Here is a 23,665-nt window from a genome sequence, read left to right as displayed (position 1 = left end):
GGCGCAACTTCTTGGAGCTATGGAGGCCCCATTAGAATGCAGAGGCACTGCCCCATCTCTCTAGGGGCCATTTGATCCTGGGAGGTGCTTTTAATCAGAGATTTGATCATACTACAGAGGATTCTGTGCTCATGCTCATTCTCCATCTCCCTCAGGCCTTTTAATAATATTAGACTGCAAATTTCAAGTTTATATAATTTGGTGCTTAATGCACCATACTAGTATCCCAGAACAACGAGTAACTCACTGAGATGTTGGCTTCAGGTTAGAATCATTTCCTCCTGAGCCCTCCAATGGGTCTGTGGCTCTGCCCAGGGCTCCAACTTGAGTTCAGAGACCACTGCAGAGGTCCAGGTCCTGAATATTCAAAGCCTTGCTGGGTGAAGGCCAGGCTGTTCTGCCATTCTAGAAGATCATCATGGAGATAGCTATGCAGCAAACTAGGCCCAGCCAGGCCTAATCTTCTCTGTGAGACTGAGCTTCTCCTCTGCTCACAGCAACTATCTGTCCACATGTCCACTTAAGGCCTCTACTCATAGGTGTCCCAGGCAGGCCATATTCAACACAGTCAAACTATATTATTTTTTTTTCAGGTAAGGGGTAGGTTTATTCATCATTCTGGCTGGCACCAGGCCATGTTGGCCCTCCATGCGGCTGGGAAAGGCCTGGGAAAGAGAGAGCTGGGAAAGAGGAGAGAGCTAGAAAAAGAGAGAGCTGAGAAAGAGATAGCTGGGAAAGAGAGGAGAGCTGGGAAGAGAAAGAGCTAGAAAAGAGAGAGCTGGGAAAGAGAGAGCAGGGAAAGAGAGAGAGCTAGCTGGGAAAGAGAAGAGAGCTGGGAAAAAAGATAGCTGGGAAAGAGAGAGAGCTAGAAAAGAGAGAGCTGGGGAAGAGAGAGCAGGGAAAGAGAGAGAACTAAAAAAGAGAGAGAGCTGGGAAAGAGAGCTGGGAAAGAAAGAGAAAAGAGCTAGAAAAGAGAGCATCTGGGAAAGAAAGAGAGCTAGGAAAGAGGAGAAAGCTGGGAAAGAGAAGAGAAGGAAAGAGTTGAGAAAGAGCTAGAAAAGAGCAGAGAGAGCTCAATCTATATTCTTGGTCTTCCTTCCCCTTCCTCTTCTCCATACATCCTACCAACTCAGCAAATAGTACTGCCTTTCTCCACATGACCCAAGCCAGAAATCGGAGCCACATCTTCCATTCTTTCCTTCACCTCTACTTTCAGTTCATCAGTCAAACAGGTCTCCAGTTAAACACATCTTGAGTTCACTTTTCTCCCTGACTTCTACCACAGTCACACCACATCGTGCCTTGCCTGTGTCCATTCCTACCCATATCCAAGCCACCCAGAGAGCTTCCCAAAGTATCATTCAGATCGTCCATCTCTTTCTGTAAAGCTCCTGGCACGGAGGAATCTACAAACTGCTGTGTACAACAGTTCCTGCCTAATGCTTCAGTACTGTGCCAGGCCACCCTTCCCCTTTCTCATCACCCTCCAGCCACCCTCAATTTTTTGTGTTCTGAGAACAAGGGCAGGCTGTCTCGTCCCTTGGGATCTCTGCATGTGCCAGTCCTTCTGTCTGGACACCTCCATGGTCTCCATGTGGCTTTCTCCTTTGCAGCTCTGAGAGGTCACCTAACACAAAGCATATTGCCCAGACTTGATTTATTTTTGGCCACTCTATTTAAAATCTTTTAAAGAATCTTTCAAACCAAACTGTGAGTTACGATTGTATAAGAGTAGGACTGTATCAGCCTCAAGTCCCCAGGGGACAGCACCTTGAACTGGCAATACATTGGTTTTCCAGGGGTGCCTCACAATCAGCATGCACTTAGCAATCGAAAACATCACAAATGTATTATCTCAGAGTCATACTCCAGTCAGAGATTTCTCTGCTTGGGAATTGCCTGGCCTAAAATCAAGGTGGTGGACAACAATTTGGTTTTCTATTGAAGCTCAAGTTTATCTTCAGGCTTGTTGGTTGTTGGTCCAACTCATTTCCCTGAAGGAGAAGGACCAATGTTGTTGCTTCCTACTGGCTGTCAGCCTGGGCTGCTCTCAGTACCTACAGGCTACCCTCAGCTCTCTGCCATGAGGCCCTCGACAGGAGGTCTCTGCATGGGGGTCTGCTTCCTTTCAAGCCACCAGACTACATCTCTGAGATTTCCTCTTTTGCCACTAGCTGGAGAAAACTTTGCTTTCAAAGGGCTCATGTGATCAGATCTGGCCCACCCAATTGGTGAAGGACTTATATCAGCAAAGTCCTTTCAAAAGCAGTACCCAGATTAGTATTTGGCTGAGTAACTAAGAGAAATAAGGACTAAGAATGGGAGGAGGGGGTGGACAGGAAAACCTTAGAATTCTGCCTGCATAGTGATCAATAAATATTTGCTGAACGAAAAACAATGAGTCTCTTTCTATCCAAATATTTGTGCAGGTGGTTCCTCCAAGCCTATGTGAGGTTGTCTTGAGGTACAAAGCAAGCAAGAATCCTACAAGGAAATGTAAGAAAAGATGGATACATTGAGTCTGGTACTAGCTATGCCATCATCGTGTATGAGAACTGTGATGAATCATGTAGCTCCACTGCCCCTCAGTGACATCATCTCTAAAATGGGCATAAAATACCAGCATCATGGAACAGAAAAGGTTTAATAATTCATCGATTCCCCTCTACTCACTTAAGTATCTCCCCCTGCATGCATGTACCCAGCCACTCACTTCTCTAATAATAAAGAGTGGAATATGATTTTTCCTGTCATGAAGAATTCAGGAATTCAGCAAACAACAACCTACCCGCTGTTGAACTCCTGTCACAGGAATGTAGAGAACACAAGTTCAAAGGGCTGTCATCAGGCACTGGAGACTGTGAGAAATCCCTCCAGAAAGATGAAACCACAACCTTGCGTGTTCTTTTCAGAGCAAATAAAATCACTTCAGCCAATTTCTCCACCTCATGCCTGAGCAACCCAGTCAGGCAAACAACTCTGTTTTCTCTGATTCTCTGCATTAGTTCTCATTTTGTAGCCAAATGAAATGTGACAACACAGACAAGCTTGCAGGCACACTCACAGTCCTCAGGAAGGGGCCAGGAGTCTGGCCCCATGACTCTCTCAAGCAGAGGAACATTCTTTCTTTGGTGTCTAAGCAACTTTGGACAGATGTGGGTAACTGATGTTGCTACATGGGCAGCCCGGCATTGATGTCTGTCCTAGAATTTTCTGTGGCATCAGTGAGTGTCATTTGGTGATAAGTTAATTCCTTCCCCCAGTCTGGATGCAGAACTTTCTCTCCGCCTCCTGATCTCATCAGCAGGATTCTGTAATCAATTCCCCTCTGAGACCTGGGTCAGACACTCTGACAAGGAATGCTGGAAGCCTTGCCTCCACCATTAACCCCACTGAGATACTCTTTTTAATTTCTCGTTGGCTCCAGGCCCATGTAAATGCTCAACCCTGATCTAATTTCTAATTCATATCTGTCACTCATCAAATTTATCTGGTAGGGAAAGGTTTAGAGATTTGGGCTTGTAGGTTCCAAACATGGGTCTGGGGTTTATTTCTGGATCTCATCTGGCTTGGGCTTGGTGTGGTTACTTCCTCCCAGATGGCAACTCCTTTCCACTTACCATCCCCCACAACAACCGCAGACCCACCACCCCACCACTGTCCTCAGAGTGGCAGGCCACAGTTTAGGAACTAGAGATGAAGGATACAGGGGAAAACAATTGAGTCTACCTGCTGGGCCATGGAACACCCAAATGACAGCCAAGTTAGGGCAAAGGTAGGCCTGTGCCCTGCCTTGAACCTTCCCCAGCTCCAACTCCCAGGAGGCTTGCTAAGACAAGCCCACTGGAGTTACAAGTGGCCCCAAATGACCTCATACTATCAAACTCCTGTGCAGTTCAGTCTACTTTCCTGGGTTCTGATACATCCTCTCTCAAACTTGGACCTGGATCAGGAGACCTCATTCATATGATCTCCCTAGTCTGAAGATTCAGGTTGTCACCAAGAATGCCCAGCTAAACCTATTGCCTAGAGCCACAGGCCACAGCATGGCTGTAAGGCCATGTGCTTTTCTGAAAGAGCACAACGGTGCCTCCTTGGATCTGTGGAACTCAGTCACATGGTCAATGCCGTGATACCTTCAACTTATACATGCGATAAAGTGGTACTGTGCAAAGAAGTGGCTAACTCCACTGTCTGTGGTGACTATTTTCTATCATGTGGAAAACCAGCAGTTATGAGAAGGAGAGGAGAGAGGCCAAGGCTAGAAGGTGAAGTTTTCACCAGGGGTGCTGGAGCTAAATATCATTTTAAGAAAAGCTCCCATTTCTCAAAGCAGGAGTCCATAACAGCAAATACTGCAGACAGGCAGAAGCAGACGAAGCTCATATCTGACCTGCCTGCCTGGTTTGTCCAGCCCATAAACATAAAAGTGTGGATTTTCTAACTTGAACTAAAGGACAAGTTCAGCAGACTAGCAACTAGCAACAGGAGAAGGGGGTGGGCTGGCAGTGCTTGCATTGCTACTAACGTGTGGGCTGGTTCTCTTTGCCACAGTCCCCCTCACTCCAAGTAGTTTTGCCACTGGCCTATCTCCCTCATCCTCACTCACTCTCTGTTCAGCTCTGTGGGTGACTCTGCTTTCGACAGAGGCAGGGTTAGGCACCCAGGCTCTAGAGCTGGATCCAACCCTGGTCCTGTCATCCCCAGTTGTGTGAGATACAGCCTGTCAGGCCGTGTGTTCATCTGTGCAACGGCATGAAACTGCCACCATACCTCCCTTAGGGTTAAATGCATTGATATTTGAACGATGCTTAGCTAGAACCTAAGTAGTCTTCAGAGCTCAAGATCTAATTCTTATTCTCATAGTCTTCTTTACACTGAGCAAGAAATGGACCTTGATGCTACTGGAGGCCAGCTGGGTTTTATGCATAGCTTAGGGGAGACCTTTCCAGAAACCAATTCTACCATTAGACAGTCAAGTCTTAGTCACTTGTAATGATAGAAATATGTTTGTGTCAGATTTCTAGAGTCTGGGAAGTCCAAGTTAGAGTTGGTGAATCTATTGAGGGCCTTTTTGCTGCATATTGAAATAGCAGAAAAAGCTATAGTTTAGCTCTTTCTTAAGTGCCTTTTAAAAACCATGTGTTAAAGTTTTGTCTGCAGCCTGGTATTGTTGGTAGATGGTGGAAACTTTAATATGTAAGCTCCAGTGAGGAGATCTTCCAGTTATTGGGAAGATGTATTGGGAATGGGACAGTGAGACCCTCCTTCTCCTGGATTTTCCATCCCCACCATTAGGTGAACAGTTTGCTCTTCTCCCTACTCGCAGCTCCTATGATGTGCTTGCTGCTTCCCTAAAGGGCCAAAGCCATGGAGCCAATCCATCATGAACTGAAACCTCCAAAACTAAGATTAAAAATAAACCTTTCATCTTTATAAGTTGGTTCTCAGATATTTTGTCAAAGTAATAGAAAACCGACTAACACAGGGGCCAGACTCACTCATCCCTTTCATCAGAACTCCACTATGCTATAATTAACCCAATCCCAGCATAAGAGCATTAATCCATCCATGACAGCAGACCCCTCTCTAAGTTTCCTCCTCTCAACACTGTTAAGTTGGGGATTAAGTTTCTAATACATAAACTGTGATGGAGACACTCAAACTACAGCAAGAAGGAAGTATTTTGCTTTGTGGGGTTTGGCGTTGGTTTAAACATCTGGGAAAGCAGAAGGAGGAGCCTGGCTCAGGAGCAAAAGTGCCCAGCATTTGGCTCATAGTCAGCACCCGAGTTTGTCTTTTCAAGCTGCTGAGCAAGATAGGCTGTGGGCCAAGAATGGACAAGGAGTCCTTTCCTGTTGGCTGCACACAGCCCCCAGCAGTACCATGGCCTTTTCCAGGGACAGCTTGATTTGCAGCTGTGGGCAGCAGGGCCCCTCACCTGAGGGCAGGAGACCGCTATCTCTATGGATTCAGCTCAGTGCTCCTGTTCTGGGAAGTTCCCCTCTGACAGATGGTCATGTAGACAGCCAGAGGAGAAGTACTGTTTCGAACTTGATTCCTGCTTTGTTTATCAAAAACTGATCACCTTGGCTAATGTATAAACAAAGTAGTTTCAACTCCTTTGGCTGTAGATGCCTTACAGTTCACTCATGGCTGAGGAGAAGGCAAGCCTTAGGCCCTCCGGAAGCTGTTTCTGATTGGCAGGAAGTATGTCAGGGGATCTCAACTCCCTAAGATCCTTTCCTTGGCCAGCTAGTGGGACACTAGAGGGTGATGAGCACCTTACACTGCTGCCTGCTGCCCACAGGCTCAGCAGTGCTGAGAACTGAGTGTGTCTGGTAAGGACAAAAAGCAGACCTGGAAAAACTAACCGAACACTGAGACTGGACTACACTGAGACAACATATCCAGGAGACTGTACACCCAGAGATCTCTAAGGAGCAAGATCTTATCTGTGGGACACTCTAGGGCCTACCTTCAGACTATAGGTCAGTCAGAAAATGCACATAAGACCTCAGTTTCAGCTTGGAGGTACAGGAGCCAGAGCCTAGCCCCTCAAGGAAGATAGCTGGCCATGAGCAGATAAGCAGTCAGGACCTAACAGAGGGGCTCAGAGGAGGCATGAGAAGCAGGTCCCACTCCACAGCGAACTGTGGCTTGGTGATACCTGTAGACAGATTGTCAAATACAAGACCAGCTTAGAGCAGGTGGAGGAAAGCTAGGGTTTGAGGTCAGCAGGGAACTCAGGCCAGGCTGCAGTAGATGTGTTCAGGCCATACTGAAGTAGAGGCGTATGCTTATCTCTGTGGAGGTCAGAATTGTGGGTGACAGCACATAGCATTTTGATGCACAATGCTATGCCATCCCGAGTCACCCATTTAGAAAAAAGTGCTCCTGACACAGGTTTGTACCAAGATATAAGGCTTAGCAAGTGGAGAAAGAGGCAGTATTTTATCCCCCCACGTGGCTATGGCCTATGTGCCACAGGTGGCAGCTTCAGATGTGAGCTCACAAACCAACATAGCTAAAATCTGTTGGGGGAGGAATATCTGACTCCCTTCTGTCAGCAGTGCCACTGTCCACAGAGGGCTTGATTGTCAAGAAGAGGCAAGCACCTGCTACTTGAAAGAGCCAGTAGCTCAGAATCCCATCACCCATGAAGGAAAGGGCTTAGAAGAGTATGCTGGGTGGCACCAGAGTATATAGATCTGTAGGTGGACCCATGAGTAATATTTAGGCCTGGCAATAAACTATGTGCTATGCAGAAGCAACCCCAAGCAGCAAGGAACAAAGATGAGTACATCCTGAGTCTTACAGAAGACTGTACTGGGCTGTTGAAACAAGGCTATAAAGATACTAGGGCCAGTCTCTTGGGTTGTTGGGTTGCACTGGTTGAAGGCATAGAGGTGAGAAATGTCAAGGAGCCATTTGTTGAGTAGGCCATAGAAGGCTGGGGTGGACAGCCCATATGCCTGGCTGTGTAAACACCTTCAAGCTGCCTGAGTCTTGGTTGTAATTCAATTAGCTATATGATTCTTTAAGCTCTATAAAGCACAATAGTGTCAGACTGTTCTTTCCCTCTGCTTTTGAAAATTCTTGCAATCATTCCAGCTGCATGCAAAGCCGTTGGTGGTTTTACAGCTTGGAATGGGTATCTCTTGTGTGGGGCAGCATCTTTGAAACATTAAACAACGATTAAGCAGGCTCTGGGCCAAGAGACAATGAGGGTTTTGCAAAGGGTAGCGGGGGACCCAGCAGCTGGCAGCAAGAAGTCCGGGAACTCTTATTCTCTTTTGTCACTATATAGTGATTTTCTTACCAACAATTAAAAAATCACAATGATTCACGGCTGTGCAATTATTTGTCATTCATCAGGATTTTGAAGGTGGTTCCAGGTGGTGTGTGATAAAAGGAAGAGACTCAACCCACAGTTAGTGGGCCTTGCATATTCTTGCTCCTACATACACCCATGAGCTTAGGTACATACATGCACACACAGCTTACACAACTGCTCACATGAACACACACAATTTACACATACTAATCACTGCATGAATATACATGCTCTTGTCCTCCTCAATCACACAAAACCACATAACACAAATCATACCCACATATATGCATACATATATACATGCATGCTCATGAAAACATGTGCGTGCATGAATGTACATGTACACACAGTGCACACCAATACATGCACACACATATACCTATATATTCTCTCCTCTCTCTCTCTCTCTCAAATACAAACATACCTTCTTCCTAATTTGAAAGTGGTAGGAAGCTGCCTCCCTCTTACAAGGAGACCTAGAGTATAGTTGCTAACTCTTCAGTTACCTCTTGCCACTGACAAGAGCTAAGAAGCTTCCATGAAAGGCATCAGTCCTTCCTGAACCCCCGGCCAAGCTCCAGCAGAGGAGACACTATGGATACCATGCTCTTCCTCTTTCCTGATTTGTCTCCTACGTCACAGGTCTTGCTGCCCAGTGTCTCTCTCCAGAGGGGATAGAGAAAAAGAATGAGACAAAGTGCAAATACATCTTTCAGAATCAAAGCCCTCGGGTACATCAGAGGCTCAGGCTCTGAAACCAGGCAGCCTGGGTTCAATCCTCATCTCCATGTGACTTTGGAAGAGTTCTCATACTTTTTTTCCTACTTCCTTGTTCCATAAAATACAATTAATAGTTGTTCTTACCATGGTTTAATTTATACCAGGTACTTAAAATAGCTATGGCCCACAGAAGTGCTTACTGAGCCAGGGGTACCCAGTAACGATTTCCTGTAGCTGGGACACTGGAAGTCATTTCAATACAAGTCCCAGGCTGGACAAGTTGGGGAAAACTCCCACCTCAGGCGTTGAGTATTCCATGTGCCCAGAGCCTCTGTAACCCAGTCTAAGTCCACACACAATACAAATACACAGGAGAACAGGAGTCAGGAGAAGGCAAGGAGACCATACAGGAGGGATGACAATACCAAGAGGTCCCATTTAGCTCTGTCACATATAGGCCCTCAGTTTCCTCCTGACAGCTATGGTTGACTGATGGATCTAGGGTTCCCTAGGCTTTGGGTTGTGTTTCTACCCCTGTGACATGGACAGTCAGATTTGTTCTGTACACTCTTGAGGTCGACCAGGTTCCATGCCTTCTTTCAGCAATAGGTATGAAAGGCTTCATGAGAATGTGGCCATCGTGGAGATAGAATTCAAACCTATGAGCCAAGGACATGGTGGCCTGGAAAAAAGGGACAGTACCACCCTATCCCTCAAGGGCAAGACATGCTATCGTCTCCATTCTGCTTGGAAGCAGGATAGCATTTAGGTTGGCCAAATTGCTGGCAACCAAGAGCAGCTTGAAACCTCCAGCAAATGGATTCTTAAAAGAATACTCTTGATGTTACGATTGCTTTGATGTGCTTCTAGTCACAAAATTCAGATTAATTTAGAAATTTCCAGTGGCAGAAAAGGAGGTTGTATGCTTCTTATGTTTATCAAAAGAGGACACAGAGTCATAAAGGAAATGAAAACAGCATAGCAAAGAAAATGATTTTTGTTCGGAGTTGGGGTAGCTGGACTGTAAGATGGGGTGGCACTGAGACAGCTGCTGAAGAACCTGAGAGTGTTGTGATCTCTGAGGGCCTGATCTGAACCAGGTCGTGAGAAAACCGTGTGGTGTGAATGAACCCATAAAGGGCTCACCCACGTTCTCAGAACAAAGGATGAGGCCACGGAAAGCTAGCTGAGGAAATGCATGAACGAGTGAATGGGTGAGCAGGAGAAGAAATGAGTGAATGAATGAGCAAACACCTAACTGCATGGCAAGAATGGAAAGCGGAGAAGAATCTATCAGTTGAAAGCCCCGGGGCTTCACTTTCTCAGGAAGCCTGGAGAGGTTGCATCATACTGTCCCAGCTAAAACAGAAGCCCACTGGGATTCACTGAAAAGTGAAGTAATTAGAGCCAGAAGGCACAGAATGAGATCCTTACCATTTTCCTGGAGATAATAAGGAGAAAGGAAGGGAATATGGCTTTGAGCTTCAGAGAAGGAAGAGAATGGCCGATTATTGAAATGTATGGAGGAATAGGTAATGCTGAAGCAAAAGTGGAGAGGTTCTGGGTTGGTCATGTGACCATGAGACCTGAAAAATGAGTTCAGGCTAGCTGAGGGAACAACAAAAGAACGTTTTCCTATGGCTCCACATTTGACCTATTTTGTGCATTTACCTGGGGTTCCAGCACCCCGCCTCACTCCATTGCATCGGGTGTCTGCTGTGTGTGGGGAGTGCGGGATGCTGAGCCAGTGATGGCAGTCTCCTTGCACCAGCACAGAAGGGTGTGGGTGGGGGGCCCAGGGACAACAGTAGAAAGCATCTTATTTTATCAGAAAGCCCTGGGAAGCTTGCAAAAATGCAGATTCCAGGCTAGTGACTCATGCTCTGCAGAATCCCAATGCACTCATTCTCTTATTTAATCAACAAGTACTTGAGCCACTGCTCCACTTGGGAGCAGTAACAGAGGTTGGATTTAGTTTGGACACATTACTGCCAACTAAGAACAAATCAAACCCTTGAGCAAGAAGTGGAGACACAAATGAGGCAAAACAGATGCTCTGGTCTTTTTGAAGTTTACATTCCAGTGAGGGAAAATGTACAAGCAAGAGACTAATCACGTGAACTTAATCTACCAGCTGGTGGTAAGTGGTAGGGAGGGTGAGGAGTGACTAGGCTAAGGGCTTTCATTTAAGTGGTAATGTTCAGTGACAACCCTAGAGAGAAAAGTGACAATCAGGCAAAGGCCTAAAGATAAGTTGTGCATCTAGAACATTCCAAGTTAGGGGAGCAGTAAGTGCCAATGTCCTGAGGCAGGAGCATGCCTGGCATGGATCTTCTTCTTCTTCTTCTTTTTTTTTTTTTTGTCTGTCATGGGGGTGGACCTCTGGGCCTGGGTGCTGTCCCTCAGCTCTTCAGCTCAAGGCTAGTGCCCTACCACTTGAGCCACAGTGCCACTTCTGGATTTTTTCTGCCTACGTGGTGCTGAGGAATCGAACCCAGGGCCTCATGCATGTGAGACAAGCACTCTACCACTGAGCTACCTTCCCAGCCCGGATCTTCATATTTTTAAGCAGGAGCAGTTTGAAATGGTTACAGCAGAGTGGCAGTTCTATATAAGAGCCAGTCTCTGAAAAAGCAGAGCTAGTAGGTGTAGTAGCTAAGGAGGCCGAGCAGAAAGACTCAAAGTCTCCTTCACAGAGTCACCCCGAGCAGAGCCTGAGCCCTGTGCCTCTGGGAAAGCTAAAGGTAAAAAGGCTTGCATAGAGAAAGACTATTTTTTTCCTCCCTTACTTTTCTGGTTTGAAGAAAGACAGGCCTCACCCCAGAGAATATGTAACAGAGTATTCTGGGAGATTGGAGGCCCCAGCACACACAGAGCCTCTGGTAACCCCAGGACAGAGAGCTTTGAAGGCAGACGTGCTAACAACCCTGTACCACTTAATTTAGAATTTCAAAAGCTGACCTCCCTTCTGACATGTCTTATCTCATCCAAGCCTCCAAACAATCCCGAGGTAGGAATTATACATCTCAATTTGATAGATAAGGAGAATAAGGGTCACAGAGGTTAAGAACACACAGCTAGGAAGAAACTAGAAAAGGCTAGAATGGAAAAGTTGGTCGGATACCTAATTCTGGGCTCTTCTCAATAATATATTCTGCCTTTATTCAAGGACTACATTACCATGGTCACTTGGCTCCTCGTTGATGTTATTTATTTATCTTTTGGGGAAGTATTAGGGCTTGAACTCAGTGCTTTGTGTTTGCTAGGCCAGATGATCTACTATTTTAGCCATACATCTAGCCTTTCAGGTTTCACTATTCTAAAAAAGATCTTGTTTTTTAACTCCAGACTAGCCTGGACCATGGTCTTCCTATTTATACTTCTAATATGTGGGATAAGAAATGCATACCACCACACCCAGTGTTTTATTGGTTGAAATGAGGTTTTGAGAAGCTTTTGCCTGACTGGCTTCAAACTGCTATTTATCTACCACCCTCCCCCTCCTTTCCCCACCAAGTAGTTAGGATTTCAGCATGAGTCACTATACCTGGCTATTTCTATCATTTTAACCCGCCCCCTTACCACCCTGCTGCTTACATGAAATATTCAATTCCATTAGCCCATGTTATCCTGGGCAACTCTAGCTGGCAGACAGGACAAGGCATGACATCTAAGAGAACAAATCCCAAAGACCCATGACCAGAAAGAGGCAGAATTGAGCCTAGAAAGGAGCTTGGTTACATTTCATTCCTAGTTAGTGGCAGGAACTAGAGCCAAGCCATCATACTTGAGCAGTATCTGAGAGGCTGAGCTGACTTAGCTTGATTGGAGTAAGTGACACTTGACTGGAATGAGTGACATTGTGCCAAATGATTTGGCCCCTAAAAGAATCAGCTCCCAAAATGGAGTTCCTACACAGTATAGCAGGTCTTCAGACTAGAGGCAATACCTTCTCCAAGTGCCCCTTCTTTGTATGACTTGAGCTCAGGAGAATCTCAGGGAGCCCTGCTACTGGTCACTCTCTGTCTCCGTCTACACAAGGGCTTTCTAACTAAGACATGATCTCTGCCCAGGGAGCTCTGCCTGCCACAGAAGCTGGGATTGTGCCTGGGCTTGCCCCTCAGTGTCTCCACCTGTTTTCTTGTTCACAATTTGTCCCTCCTAAGTAGGAGGGAGACAGCCCCTCTGACACCAGAGGCGGTCCCAGCCTCTACCCTACCTCTCTTCTGCAGGGACCCTGCTCCAGATTCCAGCTTCAAAGGACTCAGGTGCCCTCTTTTCCAGACCGATTAAGAGACAAGCCCTTTCATTTCTTTACAGCTCTCCAAGCAAGTCTAATACATATGCCATATCTGGAGAAAAACCTGATTTTAACGAAGGAGAGAAATGAATAAAGTAAAATGCCACACCTTGGATAACACAGAACACAACAAACAACACACCATAGAAAATAGCAGACTGCTTTGTGCATTATAATGATACGTAATGGTTGCTGAAAGTATTGTTTCAATTGTGTGTGTAGGTGTATCACCTTGAGTCTGAACATAAACTTATTTCTTGCCGTAGATTATGGTAATTAAAATAGATTATTTTTGGAAAACATAGCTTGTGATCCTCCTGTAGAGTCAAAGAGCCTTCAGTGCCTACTGCTGTTCACTTCATATGATGTCTCCAACTCCAGCCAAACCCTACACTACTGTGGCTTCTCACTGAGTTTCCCAGGCCCTACATCATCCGGATGCAAGGTGTTTTCTCAGCTTCCTTATCTCTCACCTGTCTGGGGTCATGTCAACGCACAGTCTCATCCTGAGCTCTCTCTGTGCATGGAGCCTGTGCTAGCTACCCCATCCTTCCTATGGTTCCTTTTCCATCTCTCACCAGCCATCCTATCCTCCTCGCACCCTCAGTGTTCTCTCTTTCCAGCTCTGGACTCTCCTCTTGACATTCTTTCAATGGATGTCATTACCTTGTGTCTACATTCTAGTCTCTAGAGCCCCATATGTGCAGTTGACTAGCTATGAGATGGTCTTCTGGAATTAGGGTGAAGACTGGGGAGGAACAGCAGAGTCACAGGTTTGCTGTCTGCCGCCGTCATGGAATACATGTAAGGTGTGATTGACAATCCCAGAAGAAATCATTGAGACTGAGCTGCTGAGGGTTTTGTCTGTGGTTTCCTCGCCACCATGAAGAGAGTCCTAGAATCTATAACTTCAGTGTTCTTCCCTTTGCACAGTGCATATATGCCAGTATAGCGACATCTTACTCATTTAACTAGGCTCTCATCCAGAGCTGCAACTCATTAAGAAAGCTTTTAAAACAGTGATGTCCAGACTCCATATCAAACTAGATGGATATAGAATCTTCTGGCAGAGCTTTTGGCTTGTTTGTTTCAGCTTTATATTTTGAAGAAATAAACATACACATAAATGTAGCAGAAGATCCCATGCACATTTCTGCCAGCCTTCCACTGGTAACATCTTACACAACCACAGTACAACATCAAAACCGGGACAAGTAGGGGAAGGCATTCAGATCCCTACAGTTATACAGGCACTCACATGTGTGTGCACATACGGCTGGATGCAGTTTCGAAATGTGTGGTTAAGTATGTACACCACTGCAATCAAGATACTTAACTGAACCATTACCACAAAACTCCCTCTAGTTTGTCTTTGAAACCTCCCAAGTGATTCCCTCTTGTGCACAGGGCTTGTGAGTAATTACTGCATCAAAACACTGCTCTTCACCCAGGACAATATCTTGCCACCCTTTATGTCACCCCTGGCTTAAAACTGGAGTCATCATTAACTTACTTACCTTTGGCCTACCTACCCATGGTAGAGCCAACAGATTGTTCCTTCATAATGTCTCAAGCTTATGTCTGACCCTTGAGTGCCACATCCCATATGGCTCTAAGCCTTGGAGACTGCTGGTCTGTAGTAGTAGTCCTTTGACTCATGTTCACCCTTCTAGGCACCCCTTTCCAGTCTCTATCATTCAAGAAGGTCCAAACTGCACCATTGCCCATTCCCTTGACTGAGCCTTTTGATGAGGGCCATCATTTACAAAATAGACCAATTTTTTACAAGTACAAAACCTTCTGTTTTTTGATTCACTTTCCTTATCTAAATGTCTCAAACAAAATGTCAGTACTTTATCATTTTCCATCTAGATTAAAGACAAGTAGTGACCTTAAGGAGGCGATAAGTTTCTCATCATGGGGCAGGCATCAAAGGCTCCAAGATGTCTTCCTCCAGGACTTCATTCTCTTTTCCCTTTGATATGAGAGTCCTGGGATTGCTTCTTGTGTGATGATGTCCTGATCTTTGGGAAGGTGGTTCTTCTACATTTTGGATCCTTATATAAACTGTGAGAGGGTGTCAGGCATGGATATAACAGATGGGCTGTCTAGTGTTGGCCATTGGGGAAATAGGAGCTTCCTTAGGTGTTCATTTCTTGGGTTTGAAGAAAGATGATGGGAGGTGGTGGTAGGGATGGGAGGTGAGCCCCTTCCTATCTCTCTCACAAAAGATAGTCACTTTCAACATGGTACTGCCTCTTTGCTAATATCCTGGTGCCCTTCCTTCCCTTTGTGTCTATGCAACAATGAGAGTTAAGTGATACCAAGAATTACTCTTCAGAAACTCTGACATCCCTCACAGCTCTGCTCCCACACTTCTTACTACATGATGATCAAATAAAAAAAAGAGAGTTCTTTATTGAGATTAAGTGCATTTCAATTATCTGATATGCTTCAGCTTTAATTGATAACGAATCACAAATTGCCCGTCTTATTACAGCAACTGATTCACTGGGGAATTTACTACCTACACCAGAGAAGGCTCAAAAGATAATGCAAGCCCAGCGACTCTATGATCAGATGACCTAGAAATCCATGTTTTAAAACCATGAATTATCAGAAGCGCATTCATAGAAATGAGCCAATCTACAGCCCAGTCCCTGAACACTCTCTGTAACATGGTGTCAAAATTTATGGATCATGGAGGAGAGAGTTACCTGGAGAAGAATCAGAGGCCAAGGAATGTGTATAAGAAGAGGAAAGCAGTTGGTGGTGGCTGGAGGAGATTCGTAATGAAAACTTTAACAAGGTATTTGTAGACTGGGACCTTGCTAGAGACAAGAGAGAATAGGGTACAGGGATCCAGAAAACAGGTTAGATACTCAAATTCTTGGTTACTATCACTGACAGCCACCCTGACCCTTCTCAACACTACCATGAACCTCCACAGCCACTAGGAACAAATGCCAATGAACAATCTTTCAGGCAGGGAGGAGACACATGAAATGAAATAGTGCTTAACAGAAAAACATCATTGTATATATGGTGAGGATGGAGGATATCAGGGTATTTCCCCCTGCGATATTGCTCTGGAATGTTGGAAGAGAGAGTGACTGGCCAGTGTGGAAAAGCCTGAGGACTAGGCCTCCTTGGTTGCCCAAATAGGAAGAATCTTCCAAAGCAGTGATTGCTATGAATTTTGTATCTCTGAGGTGACATTGCAGAAAATTAGCAGCCAGAAAGCCTTGAAAATGAGAACTGGAAGTGGAACCTTCAGCTCAACAGTCAGCCAGTAGGCAAGGACTGGCCTCAGAAGTTGAGCACTTACCATTGCTGCTGTTGTCGTCCACCAGGATAATCTCCTTGAGCAGGTGCTGGGGGGTGCGTTCCATGGCGGAATGGATAGAGCGCAGGAGCACCGACAGGGCTTCATTGACGAAGATGAACACGATGCTCACCTCTGGCAGGCTGTCCGGGAAGGAGAGATTTCGGCACCTAGAAAGAACAGCCAAGCTCTTGAATCTTTCAGTAACTCAGGTCATCCCGGGTGCAAGCCTACCTTATGAATTTTCTCCATCTTTTCTAGAGGGTTCTAGAATACAGATTCTTCCAAGCCTCTTCCATACACTGAAGATGTGCTCTATGTGTGCAGCAAAAGGCCTACAACTATTGAAAGTTTGTGTGAATTTGTCAATGGCTCTTCCAGATGAGCAGCTGCAGCTGCACCTGAGCACCTACAGTAGCAAATGGACAATGGTTAGTATTTCCGGAGTGCTTGGCGGAAGGATGGTTCTACACTTCTTTTTTTTTTTTTTTAAGGGAATGTATAAGTTTATTTTTTTGCCTTCCATTCTTTTTTTTAAATTGAGATTAGGTGATTACATAAATTTCACATATTTCACAGTATTGTAGAATAGCAATAGTTAAAGTCACAAACACATTTTAACCTTCACAAGGCAAATTGTCATTATCACGGTCTATAAAGTTTGTTTCTACACTTCTAAGACAACAGGATGAAAAACAAAGACAAAGGGATTTTCAAACTGGCAAGACCTTTTAGGCAACCAGCCTCACAGGGGGAATATATCTCTTCCCAGAGACGTACGTCTCTGCTAAACCTACTCATCTTTGCTTCAGAGGTCATTTGGCCTACCCTCCTCCAGTCACCTCCCATTCATTCAGGAATCCAGCCTCAAAACCAGGCACAAGCTGGAGTCAAGGTCTCAGGAGAGACAGGGATGGAAGGACCAAGCCAAGTCTCATACACAGCTCAGGGCACTGAGGCACAAAGAGTTTATGTCCCTCACCGATGGCTGCCAAGAGAGAGTCCCAGTTCTAATCTTTGGACATCTGCATCAGGGTTCCTCTCTAAAAAAGAAATGGCCTTGAAAGAGACTAACTGATCATTTCCTCAGGCTCTCTGAAGCCATGCAGGGGAAGACAGTACCCCCAAAAGACTAGAGGCAAATCCATGAAAGGCTGCAGGCATTCCCCATAGGAACACACAACACTTGAGATCAGATCCATTAGAGACCAGACAGGAAGAAGGGCTATGGCTCCCAAGCACCTCTTTCCCCAGAAAGCACAACCTTCATGGGCAAGAAAATACTGTGGGGTTCTTCCCTGGTTGGAATGAAATTCTGCTCTATAGTCACCAAACAAAAGGCCCTGGACTTGGAGCAGAAGTTGCTCACAGTCAGTACCTGGCTCTGAAGGCTCCAGGGATTTAGGGCTGGTGATCATGCCCCATTGTTCCAAAGTGTGTGTCGAAGTCAGGTTAGAACACGCAGTAATGAGTGTCATAGCACAGAGCTTCTACGTACGGTAATTAAAGTACTGCAGGATGGGAATGGGCCTGCTCTTCTTGATGAGGAAGGCTGCAGGATAACCATACTGAGCAATTTGGAGAAATCACCATGGGGCCCCAGCCTGCTTAAGAGCAAGAGATTAATAAACTAAAATCACAGTCTCTATGGTTACCAGAAATTTACAGAAACTTCTCCCATTCTATTTCTAGCTCTTCTCTCTCACCAAAGGGAGTGGGGAGGAGAAGGGTTGAGCCTCCTTCCGAATCAACTTCACATTTGCAATTTTTATAAAACTATCAAATTAAGAGATAGAGAATAATTAGCAGAATGAGTATTTATTGAGCTTCTTCTACCAGGCAAGCACTGTTGTAGGTGCTTAAGGATCTGATGGGAAATGGAGAAAGTCTGTATCCTCATGAAGCTTATATTCTCACAAGGTAAAGAAATAAACATGGAAGCAAGGAAATGGCCAAACTCCATACAAGTGCTAAGATGAAGATTAGGTTGGGGTATAAGACAGCATGATGTCCTGGTAGCCATTCTAAGGAGTTAAGAAGCTCTGGAGAAGTGATTGGATCAGAAATCTAAATGATGTACAAAACTGAGCTGTGCAAAGGTTCTGTGTTCCACAATTGAAAGGATGAAGGGATGGAACAAGGGGGTAGGAACTTCCACCAAAGAGAAAGACTGGAATGACTCAGCTCATCAGACCATTCCCTAAATTGCTTCTATTGTTGTGAAGACAATTATATAACATCAATTAAAAGGGTTACTGTGTATAGATGATTCTGGGGTTAGTCTTATTTATGGGTGGGGGAATCAAGACCAGCAGTTAGGCTATCCCTTGGCATGGAAATAGATAGATATGAATATACAAAATACTTGTTAATTACATGTTGAAAGTAAGGTCATACAAGATGAAGCAAATAGCACAAGGTCATGGTTCTTTTTCAGTGTAAGTACAATGGACAGCTCCTAATGAGGTCAGTATATGGGACAAGCTATTTGCCTTCCCTGGTAAATTCCAGTAGCATTGAAGACTCTAGACCTGGGGCTCTGTGTGCTAGCCAGGGGTGTCCTATGAGTTCTCAGCCTCACTTTTACATCTCCACATTGTTCCCCAACTGTTTTTCAGAGATAGGGTTAACTCTCTTTATGTTGTTGTTGTTTTTGGTCATGGGACTTGAATTCTGGGCCTGGGTGCTGCCCCTGAGTTCTTCAGCTCAAGTCAAGCATTCTACCACTTGAGCCACAGCACCACTTTTGGTTTTCTAATGGTTAATTGGAGATAAGAGTCTCATGGACTTTCCTGCCCAGACTGGCTTTGAACCCTGATCCTTAGATCTCAGCCTCATGAGTAGTTAAGATTATAGGCATGAGCCACCAGTGCCTGGTTCCTCACTCTCTTCTCAGTTTTATTTTTATTTATTTATTTATTTATTTATTTTGGTCCGGTCATGGGGCCTGAACTCTGGGCCTGGGCGCTGTCCCTCAGCTCTTCAGCTCAAGGCTAGCGCTCTACCACTTAAGCCACAGTGCCACTTCTGGCTTTTTTCTTTTTGCTTATGTGGTGCTGAGGAATCGAACCCAGGGCCTCAGGCATGCAAGGCAAGCGCTCTACCACTGAGCCACCTTTCCAGCCCCTCTTCTTAGTTTTAAATGGTACTATCCAACCTCCCTTATCAGAGGAGACCAAATTTAATTTCTCCCAGTAACAGCCAGGATGGTGTGAGCTGGCAGTCACTGTAAGCTGGTCTCCTGATGAGTTCTCTCCAAGCAGAATCAAAATGTTATAGTTGTTTTACAAGCTGAACCCTGCAGAGCACTATTTTCATATATGAAAGACGTTTGAACATATAGCTTTTATATGAAAACTCCTTAGCAGATAACAGAATACCTAGTCTATTGCATCCTGTTGGTACTTGTTTATTATGTAGGTGAGTCTCTCTCTCTCTCCCTCCAGTAATGAATGTGGCTCCTTAGAGCAAAGACTTTGTTTTGTGACTATGCTATCTTCCTACCTTCAACCAGGACCTGGTACATGGTAGGTCCTCAGTGAACATTTCAGCATAAAAACAAAGCTAACGGCATTGTTCATTTTATGTACAGCCTTCACTTTATATCCATGCCACTTCATGTGATCGCAGAATATTCCTTGTTCCCCATAAACTTCCTCTCTCAAAGGAAAGTCAGTATTCCTCCCTATACCAGCTGGCTCGTGATTTCTGTCCTTTCTTCCTTTGAATTTTTGGTCTCCATTTCTCACAGTTTCTAGAAGTTCTCAATTTCTTTACACTGTAATTAAATGGTCCCTCCAGGCTAAATGTCCTGACCTTTTTAAATTCTTCTTTTCTCTTCTCTCTAGGGAGTGCTCAGGCCCTTCCAGCTACAGCCACCTGCAACAGTCACCCTCTCCTGGTCACGTGCAGCTTCCCCCATCCTCTGTGTGTTTGTTTGCTTGCTTGTTTTATAACTGAAAGTGGGTCTGGGTAAGCAGGGAGGAGAGGAGTAGATGGGATAAGAAAAAGGGATAAGGATGATGGTTTTTAGAGGAAGTGAACTATCATGGAGATGAGGCACCCAGGCACTGGTCTCAGCTTTCCTAGCTTTCCCTGCCTTGCTGGGGGAAACATAAACAATGCGTTCCACTTCTTTCCCTGTCATCACTGTAGGAAGAAATGGTCACTTAGATGTGCAGAATTCATTCTCTTATATCACATATGCAAGGAACAGAAGAAATTTCATTGTAGAAATAATTTTCACACTGTTTCCTTCTCAATTCCCTCCCTTCCTTCTGTTACCACTAAACTTCATAAGAGACATCTCTTGCCACCATGTGACTATAACAGGTGATCACCTCTTCCGCTTTGCCTGTGATTTTCCCAGTTTGAGCAGCAAATGCTCCAGCAAAGTAAGAGAGCTGGTTGTCCTATGGTTTCATCATGTGCTTCTCAAGGGAAGGGACTGGCCTCACTCACATATGCATGTCACCACCCAGCATGGTACAGAGCAGACTGCAGACATTCTGTTGATTTGTGGAGTTAATTTCCTTTCAGACTCTTCCAGCCTCACATTCCCAACATCCTGGTGCTCATTTGGGGTTCCTGTCTTTCTTTCCACATAAGCAGAATGGAAAGGAATGTTGTGGGAAGAAGGGAGGGAAGTAAGGAGAAAAGGAAAGGAAGGGAGAAGAAGGAGGGAAGAAGGAACATGTTGGAGAAGATGTGCGCATACTTTTGGGGCATAGCCCTCATTATCATTGCAGGATACTGAACTCAGGACAGACACCTTTGCTGCCTGAGCACTGCAGCTGGAGCATGCCTCCCAGAGCTGTCATGGAAGAAGATTGCTCAGAACCCATTCCATCCTTGAATAGCTGCACCAGAATTCAGCTGGCTTCACCTGTCAGCCCAGCAACTACTCCTGTAAGACTTTTCCTCTCCCATGTGCACTGCTAAGAGGTTCTCCCCTAGTCTTAAGGCTTGAATAAGAAATGTTCTCCACAGGCTCGTGTATTGAATGCTTGGTCTCAAGTTGTAAGCACTATATCTGACATTCTGTAAGTATTAGGAGGTGATATGTATAGGGAGGAAGATCACTGGGGATGTGCCTTGAAGGTATACCTGGTCTTTAGTCCCTTCCTTGAGGTCTACTTCCTGTCCACTATGAGATACTATGATTCCTTGTGACACCACCATGATGTTCTGCCTTACAATGGGTCCAGAAAAATGAAGCCAAGTGACCATGACCACAAACCGAATCATCTTAAGCCATTAGCCAAAATAAACCCTTCCTCCTATAAGATTTTTTTTCTATTGGGTATTTTGGTCACAGCTATGTAAAAGTAACTTCTACAGAAAAGTAGAGTCAGGGAAGTAGGGCTGTTGCTCTGACTAAACCAACGTGGTTATTAAGCCTTTGGAGCTGGTAAATGGGAACAATTTGGAAAAGTTTGGAGAAGTAGGCTAGAGAAAGCATAAGCTTCTTTAAGCAGAGTTTAATGGGCAGTTCTGGTGTGGGTGCTCAGAAAACTAGAATGCCAACAGGAATAAAAGCCAGGCTTATACATGTTCAGGTAGAAATGAGGATATTGGGAAATGGAAGCCCTTCCTGCTACATTCTATTGAAGAATTTGTTTATATTATATTTTGTCTGTATCCAGAGACTTTGAGTAAGGTTGAATTTAAAAGTAATTAATTTGGCAGAGGAAATTTCAAAGGCAGGCCCAGCATTCAAGATATTACATAGGTATTATCATTTATTTTTAGCTAGTGAGAATTGGGAGCAGTAGAGTGGAAAGATTTGAGAAATGTGCAATTTGGCTAAACAAAAGAGGGCATTTAAAGTTTTACATGAGGAGAGAATAGCAGTTAAAGAGATTAGAACCATTAGAAAGAAATCCAGCACCGGGAGTGTCTTAGTAACTGACCTGATGCTGTATGTTGTGAGCTCGAAAAAAAATTCATTTGAAAGACTTTCCCTTGGGAAGAAAGTACTTCTTGGTACCCTGCAGAAACAGAAATACCTGAGATGTTTCTGCATAACCCAGACACTCAGAAGCTACTACAGCCATCCTCCAAGGGGGCTGGACTAAAGCTCAAGCTGGTGTCAGACCTTGGTGTCATCCATATGATGCAGTCATGTAGTATGTAAAAGTTATGGGAACATGGAGCCTTCCACACTGATTTCAAAGGAAAGCCTGGTAGGTTAGGCAATGTGTGACAACATTGGAATCCTCACAGGCAGCCCTCAGAGGATGATGTATGATGATCCTGTGAGGAAGAAGCCCAATCTACAACCCCAGATACATGCAACATTGGCAAGAAAAGCAATCAGTGGAATCAGCCCAAGAGAGAGGCTATGTGGACTATAAATGTCAATGCTATAGAGGACGGGCGGTCCAAGTGCATTGGAGTTCTCAGCACAACATCATCTGTCCCAAATTCTAGGCATGGAGCTATAGGATTTAGTGATCGTCATGATGGGCTTCAGCCCAATCTTTCCATGCGATGCTGCTATTTCTTTCTTTTGGAATGTTTACACTGCATGTTGGAAGCAGATAGTTTTACAATTTTACAGGAGCTCATAGTTAAGTGTTTGCCTAAGTCTCAAAGAGACATTGGATTTGGACTTTTGAACAGTGTTGGAACTGTTAAGACTTTGGAGACTCTTGGAGATGCACTAAGTACATTTTAAATTACAAGATAACCTTAAGCCAGGGGACAAATATTGTGATTTGAATATGAAATGGCCTCCATAGACTCATGTTTTGAATGCTTGGACATCAGCTAGCGATGTTACGTTTTGAGGTTCTGCAAAGTTTAGGAGGTGGGACCTCGTTGGCAAAAGTAGGTCTTTGGAGTCCTGCCTTTGAAGGGTATACCTTCTTGCATTCTGTTTCTAGTCTTTTATGAGGTAAAAACTCTCCATCTACATGACATGATGATGTTCCACCTCATGAGAGATCCAGAAGTATAGATCCAAGTGAACATGGTCTAAACTGTCTGAAACCATGTGCCAAAATAAGTCCTCCCTGAAATGGTTTCTGTCAGGCACTTTGGTTACAATTACAGTAAAATAAATAATGTATTTAGTATCAGAGTAAGAGTGGACTAACACGCATTCTTCTCTATACTGCCCACAGAGAAAATAAATCAGTTTAAGGGAAGAAAGGGTTTACTTTGTTTCGTAGCTTCAGAAGTTTCAGTCTGTGATTTCTTGGCCCTAGCGTAGGATAGCACATGATGGCAGAAGAAAGCTGCTCACCTTGTAATGCTCAGGATGCAAAGAGAGGCAGGTCAGAGCCAGGGTCCCACTAGGTCACCTCTCTACCACTTCCCAAAAGTGCCACAAATTGATAACCAAATAACATCCAATACCTGAGGGCCATTCTTTTGTTTTTGTTTTTGTTTTTTTGTTTTTGGGTCGGGTTGTGGGGCCTGAACTCTGGGCCTGGGCACTATCCCTCAGCTCTTCAGCTCAAGGCTAGCACTCTACCAC

At 44.8% G+C, this 23,665-nt stretch overlaps 1 protein-coding gene across 2 annotated transcripts in view; it reads right to left on the bottom strand.

The window, feature by feature from the left end:
• Galnt18 (polypeptide N-acetylgalactosaminyltransferase 18) overlaps positions 1-23,665 on the bottom strand; it is a 321,219-nt gene that overhangs the window by 124,527 nt on the left and 173,027 nt on the right. For both annotated transcript variants that reach the window (XM_013028804.1, XM_013028806.1), the window contains exon 3: positions 16,186-16,352. In XM_013028804.1, the coding sequence (XP_012884258.1) occupies positions 16,186-16,352 (167 nt within the window). The remainder of the gene's footprint in view (positions 1-16,185; positions 16,353-23,665) is intronic.

The sequence above is a fragment of the Dipodomys ordii genome, unplaced genomic scaffold (assembly GCF_000151885.1).
Source record: "Dipodomys ordii isolate 6190 unplaced genomic scaffold, Dord_2.0 Scaffold113, whole genome shotgun sequence".
NCBI classification, from domain to species: domain Eukaryota; kingdom Metazoa; phylum Chordata; class Mammalia; order Rodentia; family Heteromyidae; genus Dipodomys; species Dipodomys ordii.
This window is presented reverse-complemented; position numbering and strand designations above follow the sequence as displayed.